This window comes from Narcine bancroftii, chromosome 12, assembly GCF_036971445.1.
Source record: "Narcine bancroftii isolate sNarBan1 chromosome 12, sNarBan1.hap1, whole genome shotgun sequence".
Classification (NCBI taxonomy): Eukaryota; Metazoa; Chordata; class Chondrichthyes; order Torpediniformes; family Narcinidae; genus Narcine; species Narcine bancroftii.
This window is the reverse complement of record NC_091480.1, coordinates 99,411,017-99,432,180: the sequence shown is the minus strand read 5'-3', so window position 1 is coordinate 99,432,180 and position 21,164 is coordinate 99,411,017. Positions and strand designations below refer to the sequence as shown.

The 21,164-nt window shown below is 43.5% G+C and overlaps 1 protein-coding gene across 3 annotated transcripts in view; it reads right to left on the bottom strand.

Moving 5' to 3' along the window:
* Positions 1-5,216: 5,216 nt before the first annotated feature.
* The window catches only part of limd2 (LIM domain containing 2), a 36,481-nt gene continuing 20,533 nt past the window's right edge, over positions 5,217-21,164 (bottom strand). For 2 of the 3 annotated variants that reach the window (XM_069905155.1, XM_069905158.1), the window contains exons 2-3: positions 12,820-12,956; positions 5,217-10,584 (exon numbers count right to left, since the gene is read on the bottom strand). In XM_069905155.1, the coding sequence (XP_069761256.1) occupies positions 10,431-10,584; positions 12,820-12,956 (291 nt within the window). In that variant the 3' untranslated portion in view covers positions 5,217-10,430. Of the gene's footprint in view, positions 10,585-12,819; positions 12,957-18,558; positions 18,757-21,164 lie in introns of those variants that run through there. The other variant, XM_069905156.1, reaches the window with a different exon arrangement.

Sequence of the window (21,164 nt, the reverse complement as noted above, 5' to 3'; positions counted from 1 at the left end):
GCACGGTGCTCACAACACGCATGCGCGATTAACGTGCGGCCAGAGCCTCGGCGGTTCCCAATGAGCATGCGCAACTCGGGTTCGGCCAGCGCCTCGGCGGTTCCCAATGAGCATGCGCAACTCGGGTTCGGCCAGCGCCTCGGCGGTTCCCAATGAGCATGCGCAACTCGGGTTCGGCCAGCGCCTCGGCGGTTCCCAATGAGCATGCGCAACTCGGGTTCGGCCAGCGCCTCGGCGGTTCCCAATGAGCATGCGCAACTCGGGTTCGGCCAGAGCGGCAGGGATTCCGAAAGCGCATGCGCAAGTAGCGTCGGTGTTTTCCGACGCACACGCGATCCGGTTGAATTGCGTGGTCACGCCCGCAGGACCTGCGCAATGACGTCATCTCCCTGCGGGGTACACCTCACCCTTTTAAAGTCGGGGCGGACCGGAGCGCAGTGGCGTGAGGGAAGATAGAGCAGGACGAGGAAAGGCCACGGGGCCGTCCCGCGGGTGTGAGGGACGGAGGTTGAGGGATAGAGGCCACCTATCATGACAAGTCACCAGGTTTGCATTGCGACTTGGCTGCCAGCAGGGGGCGCTCAGACCGACAGATCTATACTGCAGGCCGGCAGGTCTGTTGGTGGCTGCTGACAACTTGAAAGAACCTTTTCCCACATCCATGTGTTGTTTAAGAACTCACACATGCAACCACAAGCTGAAACATGGTGTCAGAAGTGGGATGAAGGAAACACTTTAAAAGGAAAAATTGAAAGCCAGCAACTGATCAGTGAAAGTAGCTCTCCACAAATTAGCAGCATAAAGAGAAGCGGATGAAGTGAAAAAATGGAAGGATTACACCCACCAGCAAAACTTCAGCTGGCGGGTAATGTGGCCGAAAATTGGAAAAGATTCAAACAACGTTTTGGATTATATTTAGCAGCAATCGGAGCACACGGGAAAAGTGATAAAGTGAAAGCATCAGTTTTCTTGCATGTCATGCGTGATGAAGCCCTGGAGGTGTATAGTAACTTCACATTTGCTGCTGAAGGTGACAAAATGAAACTGGAAATGGTAATGGAACAGTTTGAGGCATTCTGCATACCTACAATGTAGCATTTGAGAGGCACAAATTTTTCACGTGTACAGAAAATGGAAGAAAGTATTGATCAGTATGTGACTGAATTGAGAAACAGAAGCAAAATGTGAATTTGGTGGACTGACCGACTCGCTGATAAAAGACAGACTTGTGTGTGATATTCCAGACTACCTGTTCCAGAAAATCTAGACCTGGAAAAAGCCATACCACTTTGTAAGGCTACAAGTACTGTAAAAGCACAGGCAAAGGAGCTGTTCAGTGAAACGAACTGCAACGTGGATGCAATGAGAAAGGACAGACATAAACCGTTTAACAAAAAGAGTGCAAAACTGGAAAGCGAGCTGTGGCCAGTGAACAAAAATGAAAGGGGCAATCGAAACCCATGTCATTGATGTGGTACCCAACACCTATCAAAAAAGTGTCCAGCATGTGGTAAAACATGCATTATGTGCAACAAAATCAACCATTATGCCTGTTGCTGTAGAACCAAGCATCAATGCAAGGTTCATGCAGTAGATGAAAGGGAGATAGAGGAATTCTATGTAGATGTTGTGACTGAAAACGAAAGAAAAAAGAGACTGGATGTTGAGATTAAAAATGAATGACATATACATTTCAGTTAAATTGGATACTGGAACACATATTAATGAAATATCAGAGACTGATTTTTAAGAAGATTAGACCCAGGTCAAAGATATATGGAACAAAAGTGAAGGTGACAGGATATTCAGGTATCGATATACCAGTAGTCAAAGTAAAACACAAGGGCAGAGAGCATATGCTAGCATTCATCGTGGTACCAAAGGTTTAACAGCCTGTGAGAAACTGAACCAGGTAAAAAGAATCCTCGTGGAAAGCAAAGGAGAGATGGTCTATGATGCACTCATGACCTACAATGTACAATTACCTATTTCAGGGTCTAGGGCGTCTTTCAGGCGAACACACTCTATCAGAGTGGATAAACGTGTGCAATTCAAAGTTCCAATATCTTGCCAAAGAGTGGGACTTTGTATACACCACGTCAAGTCCTCATTTTCCATAGTCCAATGGTCTAGTGGAAAAATCAGTACCGACAGTGAAAAGACTGATGAACAAGGCAAAAGACAATGGAACGGACTTCTACCAGAACATGCTAGTATTCCGCACAACACCACTCGAGTGTGGTATGTCACGAGCACAGCTCCTTATGGGACGTAGGCTAAGATCAAAGCTACCCATTCAGGAGAACCTCCTAAAAACAAAAGGGGAGAAAGGAAATTCAAAGAACAACAGAAAGAAAAGCAAAAGTATTACTTTGACAAAGGAACAAAAAACCTACCAGAACTCTATATTGGTGACCAAGTAAGGCTAAATTACAAACAAACTTATGGACTCAGAAGGGAACTTTCCTTAGTGAAGACCAACCAAGATCATATACCATTCAGACAGATGAAGGTGCTGTTCTTTAAGTAAATCGTTGAGATCTTCAAATGGGCCCAGCCACAGTAGATGGAGAGACGGATACTGTTGAACAACCTGAATACACAGCTGTGACTCAGATTCAAGGACATCAATCAGGAGATCATCAAGACACGTGAATCCTCCTAAGAGACTCAGAGCAAATTTAAAGACTCCTGTTCTAGAATAAAGTGGTGTTATCTTATTCGCTCTTTAAATTTTAGTGTATGTAAATATGAACACACAAAACACATTTAAAAAAAATGTTAACAATGTTGATAATAATGAAAATGTAAGTTCCTGGTGTTAAAGTTAAAATTGCAGTTATACAAAGAAAACATCTTAGTTAAAAGTAAGCTACTTTTATTTTAAGAAAGGGAGATTAATGATAGTGATCAGGTTTGCATTGCAACTAGCAATGTCTTAAGGATCATAGTTCCTGTTTGATTATACTTGGCTGCTAGAAGGGGCACACAGATGGAGAGACTGCTGTAAGAGAGATCTATAATGGAGGTTGGCAAGCCTCATGGTGGCTGCTTACAACAACTTTAAAGAACCTTTTCCTACATCCATGTGTTGTCTAAGAACTCACACATACAAATACAAGATGAAACACCACCCAGGATGAGAGGGTGGGTGGGCCCGCTCAGGGTAAAGAGGGGCCAGCATAAAGGTGGGGGTCCAGGATAAGGAAGGGGCAAGGGTAAGGGGGGTGGGTGTGTGGGGGGGCATGGTAAGGAGGTGGGTGTGGGGGGCCATGGTAAGGGGTGGGGGGAAGCCCCAAGGTAAGAAGGTGGGAGCCACCTCAAAGTAAGAGGGTGGGGACCCAGGATAAAGGGGTGGGTGAGGGGTGGCCTTAGGTACAGGAGTGAGTGGGTGGGGGGGGGGGGTGGCCCAGGGTAAGGAATATCTCCAATCCTAAAGGTTAACTTTCTAGAGATGCTATCTTATTTGTCTAATGTTTACAGCATTTTGTGATTTTATTTCAGAAATACAGCAGGTTTTTTCAATCCAGTATTATTTCTATTTATTTAGTTATGTCATCTAAAAAATAGCATCATCTTCGATAACCATAAAATGAATCTTGCGCATTCATGTCTGCTCTCTGATGAGCTCAAAAACTTGTCTTTTCTGAAACATTCAAAGTAGAGATGTTAACTATTCACTTAAGATAATTGTTCATGTGGTCCAAGCAGGCTCACTATCTTTTTCTACCCTATCATCTGTATTTATCTCTAAATGCATGTCATTTTAAGTATTTTCAAACTAACTAACAATAAGTAATAAAGAATGCTGAAGAAATTCCTGACTTTCACTAAATTCTCAACTTCCAGACAATGCATTAAATTTATGACAAATCTGGGTTGACATTATAATGGTTTACTTGCCTTGTTTGGCAGTCCCTCAATACTGAGGGTGATGTGCTTCCATCCCATTTCTGATGCAGCCACTCTGCCACAAAGTAGGCCAGAACAGTTTCATCAGGTTGTACTGGTGGAATCAGAGTGGATAAACGTGTGCAATTCAAAGTTCCAATATTTTGCCAAAGAGTGGGACTTTGTATACACCAGGTCAAGTCCTCATTTTCCATAGTCCAATGGTCTAGTGGAAAAATCAGTACAGACAGTGAAAAGACTGATGAACAAGGCAAAAAACTTGAATTTGAACTTGAGAAGATGCTTAAAAGTGTGTGCATTGTTAGGAAAAAGTTGTATTCTTGTTTTGTGTGTCCTTCGTTTGATCCTGTCAAAGAAATTTGAGGTATGTAGTGTCTTCCTGGATAACACTTCACCCTTTGAAGTGGTGAAGGTCTCTAGATCCCATCAGTTGAAGTAGACATTCCGTTTTTTCTCAGAAATGAGAAGTATCCTGGAAAGTGCTTATTCTCTGTCTTTTTCAAATCTCTTGCTGAGAGACTTGCAGGACTGTTTCATTTGCCCCTTGTAGATTGCCCTTCATCAAGTTCGTAATTGTGCCACTGTTAGAAGCCCCTTAAATGCTACTATTGTATCTGCTTCCACCTCAACTCCTGGAAGCCAGTTCCAGGCTCTGTAAAATATTTGCCTTGCACTTTGACCTCCCTCTTGCTTTAATGCATGCCTTCTAGTGTGTGACACTTTTACCCTGGGGAAAAGATTCTGACTGGATTGGAACCAACACTGAAAATTAATCTCTAGGTTTAAGACTGGTTTTGTTGTGAAATTCCAGTATAGAAATATTGGGGTGATTTGATCAAGGTGTTAAAATTACATTAACAGGGTTGGTCTTCCAGTGATGAGGAGCCAAGAAAATAGGAGCTTAAAATCAAAGCTGGTTTCTTTCCATGTGAAAACAAAATATTAATGTAGAATTCTCCCTGAAAAGATGAAGATTTTGCATTTGTTTGGTTCTGATTAAGGATTGATTTAACTAAATGAAGTTGCAGAAAAAATCATTCACAATCCAAAAGACCAGCAAATCAGGTTGAATGGGCTCCTTCATTGGGTTTACTCACATGGAGTCAATCTTTACCAAGCGCAATTGCTGCCATGGTCTGTTTAATTCGTGCGTCAGTGGAATGATGCCAGTTTTAGCATCTCATTTTACAGTCTCTAATGAACAATAAGTGAATGTATATTCTTGGCAACTGATTTGTTTGGATATGAATCCCATCTACTTGTCTCCCCATCATCTCCCTTATTTTAGTACTTTGCACACAGAGTTACACAATGGATATTTTAATGTCAGAATTCTAATATTTGTAAAGCAGAGGTGCATTCACAGATTCAAAGCAGCACTTTTAACAGTCGTGATCAGAAATATACAAACAGTAAAAAAGATACAAACATACAATATTCATAAGGCATGTATAGTGTTGGGGGGGGGGATATCTACTGGGTAAAAATATATTTTAAAAGCAGTAACAGCTTCCTTCAGGGGTGTTTGTGGAATACAGAGTGACCAAAATGGCAGTGAATTGTTTACATGTACTGAATATGTATTAAGTTGGAACAGAAAAGTTGCAAGGAGAAGAGGCAATTGTAACAACCATATATACCTGAGACAGAGTAACATATGGTCAGACTCGTCATAAACTATGCAGCCTCCATTCACATTTCATGTCTGTAAGGTGTGATCATTCACACTAATGTGTGCAATGTACTAGCAAATTTAGACCCGTATATCATGTGGGGTTAGATCGATATGCAATAGGCTGTTCACATTCAGTGCATGACGTGGGAATGTACTGAACGTCATTTGGTAAAACAACGCCCATGTTCATTGACAGCTGATGCTCTCCTTGGAGCAAATTGGCCATTTCTTCTGACCGTGAGCAAAACTTGTGTGATCAGCAAATCCAAAATGATTTTATTGCCCATTTTCCTCTTCCCAAAGCGGGGTCAACTGCAGCGGCACAGGAATCAAGAGCTTTAGCTTAAAGAAGCTTCCAGGTTGTTTGGCCATTGTTGAGCTCTATCCTATACGTGACCATCAACAAGCATCATCTTGATGGACTCTGGGCATTAGCCATTGTTCAGGTTTTCTGCATCATCTTGATAACTTTGAGGACACACCCATGAGGGTTTGGAGATCATGACTCTATTGTTCTCTTTGCAATTCATTTATGGGATATATATACTAGACAAAGCCCAGTATATCTTGAATGAGCTGTGTAACTGCAGTGTTGTATTTAATTAATAATAACTTCCAATTTCACTGCTAATTAGACTCAGTGTAACTGGGCAATGTGGGATCCTGGCCCATTTATCCCATTGTTGAGAACAAGTGTCTAACAGACAAGAACCACCAACATAACAAATTCATGCAACCATTATAAAACAGCACTCAAAAGTTTCACTTTGGGGAGACATCATACACCACCAAGTCCTGAAATGCTGATCACAGATTTACGCATGCAGTAAAGATTTTTGTCGAAATAACAACACATTTTAAAAACCTTAGTTTCCAGGTTGCATTAATCTCAGTCTGTGAAAACTTGGCATTTCTCATCAAGTTGGTAAAAGCAGTTTATGTTTGGAATGAGTATTTATTTTTCTAGGTGGACAGAGATCTGGTGGCGAAATTAGAACAAGCGTGTCAACCTTCATATTAGTAATGGGCCACATGAATAAAATTGGACAATTTTTTTTATATAGAAAGAATAGTGGACTCAACACCACAGAAGGACATAGATGGAGGGCTATTGACATTTTTAAACCTGAGATCAATGGATTTTAATTACTTCAGGATCATCAGGGAATATGGACAACGAGCCATAATGTTGCTGAATGGCCACCTTACCACCCTGCGGTGTTACCTGAGTGCTACGCTCACAGATGCACAGAATACACGTGAAGGAGGTTGGAGTAGTGGGTGTTGAGTGTTAGGCAGCTATTCTGTACATCAGTCCTGACAAAATTCTTCAACCTGAAATATTAATTCCATGTTTCTGTTTCCACAGATGATGTCTGATCTGAGTGTTTCCAGCAATTTCTGTTTTTATGTCATGGAAAGACTGTGTGATTGATGCACTCTTGGGGTGCAATTATACAGCCTGACTTCATCTGTAAGCAGTGCAAGATGATGATGGGTGAAATGTGGTCTATTTGGCAACCTTGGCAAGGTCTGAAAGCCTTGACTCATTCCAGCGGCCATCCTATTTGTTTTCAGCATTAATGAGTGGATGGATAGTAGGTCTTGCTCCACATCAGTGAAATGGGACAGGAGCACTAAGCTCCTGTGGAAAGGGAATTGCAAGTTTGAGAACTTGGGCCAGGTCATGCAATGCAGGTCACACTTGCCTCAACAAGAGGCAATCCTCCCACTCAACACCAGTGTTTTGCAGACTTGGACTCCAAAAACAAGCATGTCTTTTTGGATTGGATCATCGAGAAAAGCTGCTCAGCTTCTTTTACTTCGTTGATAGAATGCACTAAGCTTCCTGAAAAGGTGGTCACAATACAGCAAGTGCATGATTGGTGCTGCCTTGGGGCATTTGTTGCTATCAATGATGTACACTTCAACCCAAAGTATAGCTCGATGCACAGCTGATTGGACTTGGGGAAACATGTTGGGCCAGTGTGGAAGTTTCCTTGGTTCACAGAAAAAAAAATAATGCTTCAGGTGTAAAGCTAACTTCAACTGCAGGCAATAAATTTATTTCTTTGTAAATATGTTTATAAATAAATAAATTTATTTCTTTGTAAAGGTTACGGAGAGAAGGCGGGGACGGGGTACTGAACTTTAAGATCAGCCATGATCTCGTTGAATGGCTCGAAGGGTCGAATGACCTACTCCTGCTCCTATCTTCTATGTTTCTATGTTTCTATGGATACTTGTCCTGCATTTGTATTATTTGTGTGTGTCTGGTTTGTCTGCAGGTTTTACACTGAGGATTGGAGAACTTTTCATCGCTTTGTACTTGCGCAATCAGATGACAATAAACTTGATGGATAGCATAGTGGTTTAGTGCAACGCTGTTACAGTGCCAGTGACCGGGGTCCAAATCCAGAGCTGTCTGTAAGGAGTTTATATGTTCTCTGTGTGGGTTTTCCCTAGGGTTTCCAGTTTCCTCCCACTGTTCAAAATGTACGGGGCTTGTAGGTCAATTGGATGGCACATGGTCCGAAAGGGCCTGTTTCCGTGTGATTGTCTAAATTGTCTAAATTTAAAATGGACTCGACTTGAAGCAACGAAAGATGATGATGGGCAAAATATCCATTCACCTGGTCCAGCTGCAACTCAAATGCTTCCAGCATTTCACTAGTGTTTCAAATCTCAACACATGACTTAACAGGTGGCAATCAGAAGTTGTGTAAAATGGAAGAGTGAGAGAGGGGCATCGAGCTTCCTATAAAATGGAGTTGCAAGACACATTGCTTGGGTAAGACAAGTGTCGGATGCCTTGCCTGTTCTCAACAGGAGAATGATTTTGATCTTGTATTGGGATCTGAACCGACCCTCTTTTGCTTCTCTTTCTTTCTTACTGTAAGGGGTGCCGGCTGAGTGACACTGATGACAACTGTCTGCCCTACAGCAGACAGAAGGCAATTTTGTGTAATATTACATGTTCTGTACTGTTACACCACAATAAAGGAATCTTGAATTCTGTAAACTATGAGAAGGCCCTCTAGTACATGCTAGGAGAGAAATCCCATTGGTCCCATTTACCCTTTTCATTTGTCTGTACCCTTGCAACCTATTAGGTCTCCCCTTCTTGCCTTAACTTACGCAATATAAATAGCCATTAAGCTATCAGCACATCTTTGGAATGTGGGAGAAAACTGTCATATCCAGAAGAAACTTGCAGTCAATAAGAGAGTTTGCAAACTCTGCACAGACGACACCTGAGCTCAGGATGGAACCCTGGAGCTACACTTTGCTGCATGCATGAAGCCAAGCAGAGAACGTATGTTAATCACAGTGACATTGGTCCAGCTCTCTCACACTGGCCTGCGCTGTCATAGTCATTTTAAATTTTAGGGCAGGGAGTAGTGACACAGGTATTTTGGAGGGGTTACTAAACTTGGTCAAATCGTATATGTTTAGAAAAAGACGTTTTCTTTAATGAAACCCGGAAATGATCTATTATTTGTGGACTGTAATATAAAATGCATAGGTTCATGCAATTAAACATTCAAGTACCAAAATATTATTCTCAACATGTAACTCATTACTGAGGCACAGTAGGAGTTGAAAAATGCATCCCATCTGCTGATCCTGTGCTTGAGGATGTCCCTGAAATTCAGTGATATCACATCGTAATAATGAACACAACTCAAATCCCATACACTTCAATCCCATGCAACCTTTTCAACAACATACGCTGGGGAAAATGATCACTAAAAATGATAATTAAAATCGTATAAAATCAGGGGTAATGTTGAGGGAGTGAGGGCATATGGAGATTAAGGAGTGGGTGGGTAGGGTAACACAGACTTGCAACTTGGGGTCCAGGGAGTAGGAGAACACTGATATCTACCAAGATTGGAGGTAAGATGGATAATAACTAACTGCAGTGGAGGAGGGTGACTGCTCATGTGGTCTATCATAGATATACAGTAGACTGGGGTTGTGTGTGGAAGAAAAGGTGCATGAGGTGAGGGTCTGCTGTGGGACAAGAGTCTAGTTTTCTAATAAAATTCTTGACTCAAAAGTGCTCATGGCAACAATGCTGAAATTGCCTGCAGATCTGCTCTAATTTTAGCAGGGGCTGCTCCAAAGATTGACATGGACACTTGGGTTTGAGTAATAGCTTTCTGGATAATGAGGAAAGTGTAGTGAGGTGTACATTATGATTCTTGGGGTTCAACCGAAACCTTCAGCAAATAAATCACACAGTTGATGTGTAGATGGTATTGTCTTCACAATCCTTTGCTGTAGATCTCACATGACCAGATCACTGTTAAAACCACCCCATTTAAAAAGATATGTATTGTTGAGAGTATTCTGTGGAAATGCAAACTGTCCCCACCAGAGTGGGCTATCATTCCAAAGACAGCAATGTCTAAATGAGGGAAGAACTGCTCTGGTTACTGAGTGACAAGTTATCAGGCCTGTAAAAATTCCAGCAATTCTACTCTAGTTATTTTTTATTCCAAATATTAAGTTGTGCTTGGTCTAGCTGGTTGGAAGGGTCTAATAGAAGGGTCTAATAGAAGGCCTGTGGCCTGCTATTCTCCATTGGTCCAGTATTATAAACCCAGCCATCCCTGGTTGGTTTGTGCGACTGCACTCCCTTGATATTGGCGTGACACCACGACACACAATAACAACAGCAACCCTTCTCTCTTATTCGCAATGGCCCCTAAATTACACGCTACTTAAAGCAAATTAACGAATCGCAGCTGCTGTGGCTCTAGTTAAGGAGAGGCGAGGTGCCTCCTGCTCGGATAGCTGAAAGCCACCTGCTCCTTCTCCAGCAATGGCATTGTGGTTACTTGGAGCCACTGTCAGCCGTCTTCTGCTGCCACAGTTCCTTGTGCTGTTTGCGGCCGAAGCCCTCATCATAGTTCCCCTTGCTTTTGAACAACTGTTGAAAGTGAGGCTTGCAGTAAAACTCACCCTGCAAAGCTGCATAACTTCCCAGACTGGGGGGACAAAATGGGAAACATGGCATAAATGACAACTCTTCAGCAATAGCAAGGTTAACAAAGGGATGGCCACTCTCTTTACCTTCCTCGGCACCAGCAAGGGTGCACGGAGGACAGCAAACGCATACCATTGCAGGGAACAGAATCAATTCCATTATAAAAATCTGGTTACGCTCTCCGACCAGAGCTTTTGCAGGTTGTGGAGGTGAATGTCTTCAAATGAAGCAGAGGGGGAACTTTGAGAAAACATGTTAAACATTTGTCAAATGGCATCTAGCATTCAGCTGTCAATGTGGAAAATTCGCAGGTTTGTCCAATTTGTGAAAAGACCATGTGGCTAATTAGTGGACTCTCAAACCACAAGTTGATGGGAGATGCTACCATTGCAAGACTTGCTATTCTTTAACCAGCTAACTGTTAGAGGGTAGCACACTTTTCCACAGTGAGAAATGAGAGGAGGGAAGGCTGCAGGAGGAGCTACAAATGGAGTCCACCACAATTTGTAACCGAGTGGATCCGAACTTGGGTTTGGCAGCACCCTCTGCCTCTCGTGTTTTCTGAACAGAGTTTTGAATCACTCAGGAGAGTTGAGAGAGAGAATGAAAGAATGAAAATTACACAGGCAACCTTTCGTTCTTTCAATAACATTGTTTAGAGGAAGAGGCTTTGATTAGATTCATAAGGGCTTTTGTCTATATATAATTGATAATTGTTTTGTTTAATTGAAAATTGTAAATATTAATATAGAGAGTTAAAGGGTAATGATTTGTAAAGTCCTTCCCTTTTTTTTAAATAAGGAAAGTTTTATAATTTCTTCCTCTTTCTTTTCCTTTTCCTTTCCCCCTTTATTGGGGTTAGTTTTTTTATTATAGGTTGAGACGCTATTAAGAATGTACTTTTGAATTTTGAATATATTGTTTATTTTAAGAATATTTCTTATATATATTTGGAACATTGACTAATGGAGATGTTTAATTGTTAATGCCTTAAATAAGATTTAAAATTCATTTCAAAAGAAAAGAATTATGGATGTAAGTTCCAATTCATATACGGTTAGATGGAATGCGTTATTTATCCTGTTTAACTGCTTATATCAATTATCAAATTGAACCTTTTTTTTGTTTAAGTTCTTTGCTAAAATCAATAAAAATATTTTAAAAAGAAAATTACACAGGCAGCCAAGATGTGAGGCTAAACCTGAAACTGCTCCATGAGTATTATGTGAGAAAGGAGTAAAACACGAAAGTCTGCAGATCCTGTGGCTGAAACGCCAACACATGATGCTGGAGAAACTCAACAGGTTAGACAGTGTCCTTTATGTAGCAAAGATAAAGATACAGAACCAACGTTTCGGGCTTGAGCTCTTCTTTAAGGTTTCTGGCCCAAATATTGTGTTTTTGTATGACCCCTTATTTTTGGTCCTGACCTGCGTATCCTTCCTTGTCCCAGCCGCCAACTCATCCGAGCTCCCAACATCCCGGCCGCTGCTCCCATCTGAGCTCCTAACACCCCGACTGTGGACTTACCACCCACTCCTGGCCATCCAAGCTCCCGGCACCTTGTGGTCAAAACTGTGACCCATACAACAGTGGACCCCTCCCCTTTTTTTGCCAAAAAAGTGGTGCAAAACATTCAATAATCACACAAGAATATATGGTATCTTTATCTTTGCTTGCATAAACTGTTTGACCTGCTGAGTTTCTCCAGTGTTGTGTTCTTACTATGGACATTATCTGCTAATTCAGATAACATTATTGCTTCCCATTCTGAAAATCTACAATCCCTTTTCAAGGATCCCACAGCCAGTTGGTAAAGGTCATTGGTGTGAGCTGAAGTTAACCTGCAGCCCTGGAAACTTTGACAAGTTTCAACAACAAATTGTGCTTTAGTTTTTGGCTCTTGTCCTGCCTTGGTAGGGTAAATTCTGGCGGCTTACTGAAGCAGTGATCTCCCATGCCCTTGTTTACGTGGGCATCATGTACTGGGCAATGCTGACCCTCGTGCACCTCTCCCTGTGGCCAGTAAATAGCACCCTACAGCTGGCTGTGACCACCTCTGAACCTCATGGAGAAGGAGGCCAGTTTCAGTTGATGTAACTGTATGGACCAGGAGTTAACCTGCAATGTTTCGGGTGTGATTTGCTCATCTGCTTGAGGCTGATGTGTCTGAGGAGGGGGCTGGTGGAGTGGGTTCTGGTGTTGAAAGTCGAAATGTTATAAATTCATATCTCACCTTAGTTTAGCTTTGCAATGCTTACAGCAGAAACAAGTGATGTGGAAGACAAATTTATCCGCAGCCAGCCGTTCCATGGGGTACACTGTTTTATTGCAGGAGGAACAGAGTTCCTGAGGTGTGGTCCTCACTGATGCCTGGAGTGCAAAAGAGAATACATCCTCTCCATTAGTGCGAGCCTTCTGGGGAAATAAAGGCCAGGAGCAGAGACGTGCACTGCTGTGCTCCCATAGAAAAATAGCTGTGATCAATTGCACTGTTCTGAATTCCCTCCAAGGTGCTTGAATGAAAAGTACCTTTGGGGATCCACAACACAAATATACACTCACAGGGAGAACAGTCCACAGGTGGCATTGGGATAAACACTGCATAGACTGAGCACTTGGGCTGTGGGCTCACCCCCCCCCCCCCATTACTGTCACCCCATCATTACTGTTTGGAGAATCACACTGACACCATGTGATTGATCCTGAATCCAGTACTGAATACTGCTGTATCATGAGATAATCACAGTAAAGAATCAAATTAATTCACCATGAACTAGTGCTCTCTCTCCCTCTCTTCCCCTCCACCCCCCACCTTTCTCCCTCCCCTACTCTCTCTCTCCTCTCCCCTTGGAAAGCAGAAGCAAAAGTAACTCTTTAAAGACAGAATATGTCTCTCCCCCACCAACATGGTGCCAGAGTTTACCCTCGTCTTGCATCACTCACTGGATTCTGGAAGTGAGCTGCATTATTCCCTCTCAATAAACCTACAAATTATGACAAAGAAAAATAATGTAGAAAATAGATCTGAAATAAATGCAGAAAACAATGGAAATATTCAGGCAGCATCTAAGGAAAGTGTATTTCAGGTCAATGACCTTACAGAAACATCAAGGCATTGCTTGTGAATGCTGAGCTGAGGCAGTGGTTTGAAGAACAGTGTCCAGGAGAGGGCAGAGTTACCCTGATCCATCCTCCCATCAGTCTGCATTCAACTGCGGAACTATCAGGATTTCACCGAATGATACTGGAGGAAATGTGGAAATTCTGAACAAGGATCTTCTGAAGTACAGAGCAGGCTAAGTGGCGACTGAGGTGCTCAAAGTCAGAATCAGAGTTTATTGTTAAGAACATGTCATGAAGTTCATTATTTTGCAGCAGCATCACTGGGCAAATATTTCTATAAACCCCATTAAAAAATAAATACAAATAGTGCATGAAAAAGAAAAGTCAAAGTGAGGCCGTGTCTGTGGGTCGTTGATCATTCAGGAATCTGATGGCAGTGGGGAAGAAGCCGTCCTAGTGCCGTTGAGGGCTCGTCTTTAGGTACCTGTACCTTTTCACTGATAGTAGCAGAGTGAAGAGGGCATGGCCTGGATGGTGGGGTCTTTGAGGATAGAGGCTGTTTTTTGTAAGACTCCACACACGTAGATGTCCTCGATGGAGTGAAGTCTGCTGCCTGTGACGTCGCAGGCCGAGTTAACTACCCTCGAAGTTTTTTCCTGTCCTGAGTGTTGGCACCTCTACACCAGGCAGTGATGCAACCGGCCAGAATACTCTCCACGTACATCTGTAGACGTTTACAGGAGTCTTCAGTGACATCCGAATATCCTCAATTTAATTGACATGGAGGGTCCTGGAGATATCTCAGAGATGCTGAGGCCCAGGAATTTGAAGTTCTTGACTCTCTCCACTGCTGATCTCTCAATGAGGATTGGTTCATGTTCTCTTCATTTCCTCCTGGTCCACAATCATCTCCTTGGTTTTACTAGGTTATTGGAGTGACCATTCAACAAGCTGATCTATCCCCCTCCTGTACTCTTCCTCGTTACCATTCTGCCAATAACTGTTGGCTGGGTATTCAATGTTTATGTAGGGATTATGGAGAAATATGCTGTGTTGTTCATCAGTTTTATGTTTAGTCTGATCTTGGCAATGGATGAGGCAGAGGAGAGACCTGTCTGTGTGGGAAACAACGATGGGAATTAAAACAGGTGGAAACCAGGAGTTCTGGCTTGGACTCACAGATTGCATAGGTGCTTGGTGGAGAGGTCACCCAATCTGCATTTGGTCTCCCCAATGTATAGGAGGACACATGTTGGGCACCAAATGCAATAGATCTGGTCAGACGAGAAGATGTAGGAACAAGGTTTGCACTTTCTGCGGTTACAGCAGGAAGTGCCCAAGGGGATAGAAGGATAGGCAGGGAGGGAAGAGCAAACAAGGGAGCCATGGGCAGTCTGATCCCTGAAAAAAATGTTGTGGCTGGTGGTGGGAATGAACTGAATTTTGTGGAAACGTTGGAGAAGATTTGAGAGGATGTTACCCGGACTTCAGGAACTGAGTTACAATGAAAGGTTAAACAGGTTAAGAGCTTATTCTCTGGAGTGCAGAAGAATGAGTGGAGATTTTATAGAGGTATTTAAAATTATGAGGGTAAATGTAGGTCCGCTTTTTCCACTAATATGAGGTGAGATACAAACCAGAGGACATGGGAAATGGATGAAAGGGGAGTTTAGAGGGAACATGAGGGGAAACTTCTTCACTTAGAGAGTGGTGGGAATGTGGAACGAGCTACCAGCTGAAGTGGTGAATGCGGGCTCAATTTGGACAGGTCCACAGATAGGAGAGGTACAGAGGGATATGGACTGGGTGCAGAACAGTGGAACTAGGCAGAATAATAGTTCAGCACTAGTGGTGCCGAATGGCCTTATTTCTGTGCTGTAATGTTCTGTGGTTCTATGTGCTGGATGTGGAGGCTGGTGGGATGGAAAGTGAGGACCAGAGAGACTGTCTTGTTCTGCCTGTGGGGAGGGCAGAAATGGATGGGATATGGGTATAGGCTTCATCAATGACAAAGGGGTGGAGGGATGAGCCAGATTTATTACCGAAAGATGAGACTGGATATCCTGGAAACAGATGCTGTGGAGCTGGTGAATTTGGGGACAAGGATGGTTTCCTTACAAGAGATAGGGAGGGAAGAGATAAAATCCAGGTAGCTGTGGGAGTCAGTCGGTATGTATTAGATGTCTGCAGATAGTTTATCTCCTGAGGTGGAGACTGAGGACCAGAAAGGGAGGGAGGTGTCAGATACAGCCCACGAATTGAAGGTGGAGGTAGTCCTGTTAATGAAAAGCAGCCAACCCATTAAAATGGATAGGACAGATTCCGGGTTCGTGTCCCAGCAGAGCTGTGTTCCTAGGGGGGCATGGTTAGCGTAATGCTCTTACAGTGCCAGCAATCGGGACTGGGGTTCAAATCCCGCGCTGTCTGTAAGGAGTTTGTATGTTCTCCGTGTATGTGTGGGTTTCCTCTGGGTGCTCCGGTTTCCACCTACTGTTCGAACCGGGGGTTGTAGGTTAATTGGGTGGCACGGGCTCATGGGCCGAAAGGGCCTGTCACTGCTGTATGTCTAAAAAAAAATTAATTTTAAAAAACTCATATCATCCTCTGCTACAATCTTTTCATTCCCCCCCCCACTACAGTCAGGAAAAAGATCTACAAGTGTGGGATCACACACCACCAGACTGAAGCACAGTTTCCTTCTCACAGTTATCAGACTTGTGAGTGAACCTTGACAGTAAAATTATGTTGTCTTTCATCCATATCTTTGTAACTTTGCACTTATGCACTCTGTTTTCTTGTTGTATTATGCATGAGATGGCTACTGGTCAGTTCGTAAAACAATCTCCATCACTGCATCTTGGGTCATGGGACAATAAATGTGAACGTGCTAGAATTTGGCTTCACAACCCTCAGCCTCATTGCCAACAATGTCACTGTCACCTAACTCTGGAGTCAGGGTTCGGCATTACATGAATGATAAGGAAGACTGAGCTCTAATGTGCTTCAGTCGGCTTGTACTGGCTGTATAGTTCAGCGGAGTTGGCACAAAGATTATTAGTGCATAGCATCAACGATGCGTATTGCGTACATGAGAGCACAAAACCACACAACCATTTGCTGCTAAAATCCTCAGAGAAACCTTTTCCAATCAGCTCCATGGTTCCTGCTGATCTTCTAACAAGACCATTGCAGTCAATCAGGGAACAACTGTTTCATGACACAGAGGCTAAGCACCATCTGCTGGAAGAACCTCAGCAGGTCAACCAGCATCAGTGGGAGAAATGTAGGAGAAGCCAGTGTGAAGAGAACAGGGTGGGAGGGGTGAGACATCATGGACAGAGGCAAAGGGTCAGCAGATGCCAGACACAAGGGGAGAGAGGCAAGAAAGCCCAAAGGTGAGGTGGGGGAAGATGAGTCACATGGGAGGTGTGGGTGATTGGAGACCAAGGCCGTCGGCACTGGGATCTGAGAAGGAGGTGAGAATGGTGGGTTAGAAAGACCAGATGGAATTGAAGGTGGGGAGGGATGACTGGAAGAATTCGGTAGGGAGATGGGGATGGGGAGGATAGAACCAAAAGAAGTGGGGATGAGAATGGTTTGGGTGCCATGTGGAGGGTGGGTGATAAAAGGGTCAAAAAAGGGGGTCAGGTTACGAGTAGATGGAGTACAGAAAAAGGAGCTGAAATTAGACAGAAGTTCAGAGAAGTGGCATTAGGACCTCCAGTACAGTGAGGACCAGAGCAACACCCAGCTATCACCTGGTTAAAGATTCTGTGCCAGTGGATTCACCTCCTACCCTCCTGCAGCACACAGTCTTCTATCCCATCCACTGGCAAACTCAATTCAGCGGTTTGCAAGAGCTCAGGAACTCGATCTACACTTTGCATCAGGCTGCTTGTAATGAAAGCCGCCTGTCTGCCCAGCAACCCAGGGTAGGATGTGTAGCAGATGGAACCAAAAGGGAGAACAGGAAGCATGGCTCAAACGTAGCAGCGAGTCGGTGCACAACCCACTAGACTGTTAAAATGGGCAGAAGCTGCACTTGTTTCTCACTGAAGTTGCCTTGTCATCAATGACGTTGACCACTGCACACAATAATTATGCAGGCAGTAATAGATAGTAACTATTTAATATTAAAGAACTATAACCGTTGGCTCAGAGTACGTTACATATCCATAACACACTAACATGCAAACCTCAAGGGACTATTAAAAGGCTCTGACCTATCCCTGGTGACTGCAATCTGATTGCAATTTATTCCCATCTCGCTCATTTTTGCTTCCTTGTGCAGGAACAAAAACTGGGCTTTTCATGGGATATCTCTCAAACTACCATCCCTGCACAATGTAGAGAAACTGAGTTGATTGACTGCATGGAAAATAAAAACGTCAAGCTTATTTTATGTTTTATATCAATGATTTACACACACACTGACGTACAACACGGTAACAGGCCCTTCTGACCCACAAGCCCATGCCTCCCAATTACACCCAACTGACCTACAACCCCCAGTATGTTTTAAACAGTGGGAGGAAACTGAGCCCCTCATGGAAAACCCATGCAGAAACAGAGAGCATACAAACTCCTTACAGACAGCGCGGGATTTGAACACGGGTTGCTGGTGCCATAACAGCGTTGCACTAAGCACTGCACCAACTAGGCCGCCCCAGAGATGCAGAGGAATTTCTTTAGCCAGAGGGTGGTAAATCTGTGGAGCGAGGAAGGGCAGGAGCACAGGCTAACAGGTCAGAGGTAAAAACAGCAACTGCAAACCCTAGAGTCACAGTCACTCTTTGTAAACAGCATGTTTACATTCCTCTGTCCTGACAGAAAAGCTTTGGGGCTGTAAATAGCCAAACTGCTCTACATTATACTACCTTTGCTCTGCACCCTCCCTGTACCCTCATACCTGGGCTTCTGCACTGTGTCTTGCTTGTACTATGTATGAGATGGCCATTGGTCTGCGGGCAAAACAACCTTGGAGGCACTTGGCAATAATTCTGAATGTGGAATGAATCTCTGCTGCTGCTTGGAAATGACAAAAGAGCCTGATTCCATGGCCCAACTTTAGAGGGAACCAGGGTGCCTTTCCCTGAAGTGCTGCTCAGTTGACAGGATGCTGGAGACAGAGAAAGTGGCGAGACTGAGTGCTAGCCCAGAATGGGCTTTTCATTCTTGTCCCCACTCCCTGAGGAGGATCACCCTTTAAACCCCACTCTGGACAGCGTAAATCAATATTCACCCCCGCGGCTAGTGCCCCTTGTAAACTGGGTGATGCAATGATCAAGTCAGGGCTCCCATATGGATGTAACAGTCTAGATCAGCTACATGCTTTAATGTTTTGCAGGTGACTGCACCCATGTGATTCAGGGCCAGAACCCTAATAATTTGAATCATTTTAAGTTCCTTATTGACACTGTTGCTTCAAGTTCCCAGGAGTCCACATATCGGAGGGCCTCTCCTGGAGGGGAGCCAGCGCTTTGAGGTAACCGCCAGAAGGCACACCGATGCCCCCACATTCTAAGCATATTTGGCATGTCGTCGGACACTCTGACACTGGGGTCTGGGGTACAGTGAAAAGTAATACTGACTGGTTGCCACACAGCCCTGATGGCAAAATGCAGAGCCCAGGAATGCAGAAGGTAACACAGCCAGGTCCATCACAGGCTCTACCCCCCATCCACTGAAGACATCAATGTGAAGCACTGCTTCAAGAAGGCAGCCAATATCATAAAGGTCTCCCACCACCCTGGTCAAAACCTGTCTCACTGCTCCTCTCGGGCAGAAAGTACAGAAGTCTGAAAACCAGTTCCTCCAGGTCCAACAGCTATCAGGCTCTTGAACCTCCCTTTTCAATCCTAACCATACACTCCCATACCACAAAATGACATGTTCACACTATTAAGACACATCTTCCTGCATTACTGTAAATGTGAATCTTTATTATCTCTCCCTGTTCTATAATGTATACTATTGGTGTTGGTTCCAACATTGGAACAGATGTATAGATGAGAAAGATGGCAAAGGCCATCACGGTTAAGCAGCTTGGTCGATAGGGACATATTGGGCCAAAGGACGTTTCCCTGCTGTAAATTTCCATGATCATGAGTGGAAGTTCTTTCTCTTCCTTGGGTTGAAATGTGTGCATTGTAAATCGATGGACCCAGGAGCAGAGGAAGGGGATGGAAGGCATCGAGTTGTTCCCAATCCTGCCTTCACCCGACAGCCACCTCAGACTAGGGGTTAGGGTCAACAAGCAGATGGGGAAGCTTGGCTATTCACCACACCCCCCCCAACACTGAGGAATGTGGGAAAAAATCCTTCATGATCTAATGACCCTCCACTCTGGAATTTCTGGTCGATGAACAGGGAATGGACATTACTGAAATACATCTCAAGTGGCAGTATAAAAATAGAGAGATATGGAATTTGCTGGGAAGTCTCAACTCCCACACTATTCACTATTCTCCAAATTTATTTTTAGTCAAATAGTTTACTTCCATGACAAGTATGTCCCTCTGTCCTTTTAAAGGAAAAGAATATCTTTAAAATTAGATTTGAAATTGAATGAGCCCAGTAACATGCTTGAGAATTGCAAACACTTCCAAAATAGGTAATAAAACACTTGTGATACATTTCCACCAAACCACTTACCTACTTCCTTTTCTGTTCAACAGCGATTTTCACTTTGTGTCATCTTGTAATTTATCAAAGTCAAACCAGTTTCCTGTTTACCATTGCACAAAGTCGTGGCATGTTTTCAAAGTACTGACTTGTGTGGTGGTCTCCAAATTGCATATGTACCCAGCAATATGCTGGAGGTAGTTATCAAGTAACCTTGTCTCGTTTTTACATTGTTTCCATTTAAAAAATGCATTTTATTGCCCATCAGTCTTGAAGGTGCAAATTTTTTTTCCCACGAAATGGCTCTAATCTCCTTAACCTTCCTGATGAGAATTGAATGTCTTCTCTCATAATAAAACACAGAATAAGGGGAGATTTGATCGAGGTATTTAGAATTATGAGGGGGGTAGACAGAGTAAATGTAGGTTGGCTTTTTCCACAGAGGACATGGGATAAGGGTGAAAGGGGAAAGGTTTAGGGGGAACTTCTTCACACAGAGTGGTTGGAACGAGCTACCAGCTAGAGTGAATGTGGGCTCAATTTTAACATTTAAAAAGAATTTGTACAGGTACATGGATGGGAGAGGTAAGGAGGGATATGGACTGGGTGCAGGTCAGTGGGACTAGGCAATAAAAAATTGTTTGGCACAGACTAGAAGGGCTGAAGGGGTCTGTTTCTGTGCTGTAATGTTCTATGGTTCTTCAGTATAGGCTGGCACGGTTGGTGTAGTGGTTTGCGCAATTCTTTTACAGCGCCAGCGATCAGGATCGGACTTGGGTTCAAATCTCGCGCTGTCTCTAAGGAGTTTATACGTTCTCCCTGTACAACCATCTGCGTGGGTTTTCTCTGGGGGCTCCAGTTTCCTCCCACCGTTCAAAAATGTACCGGGGG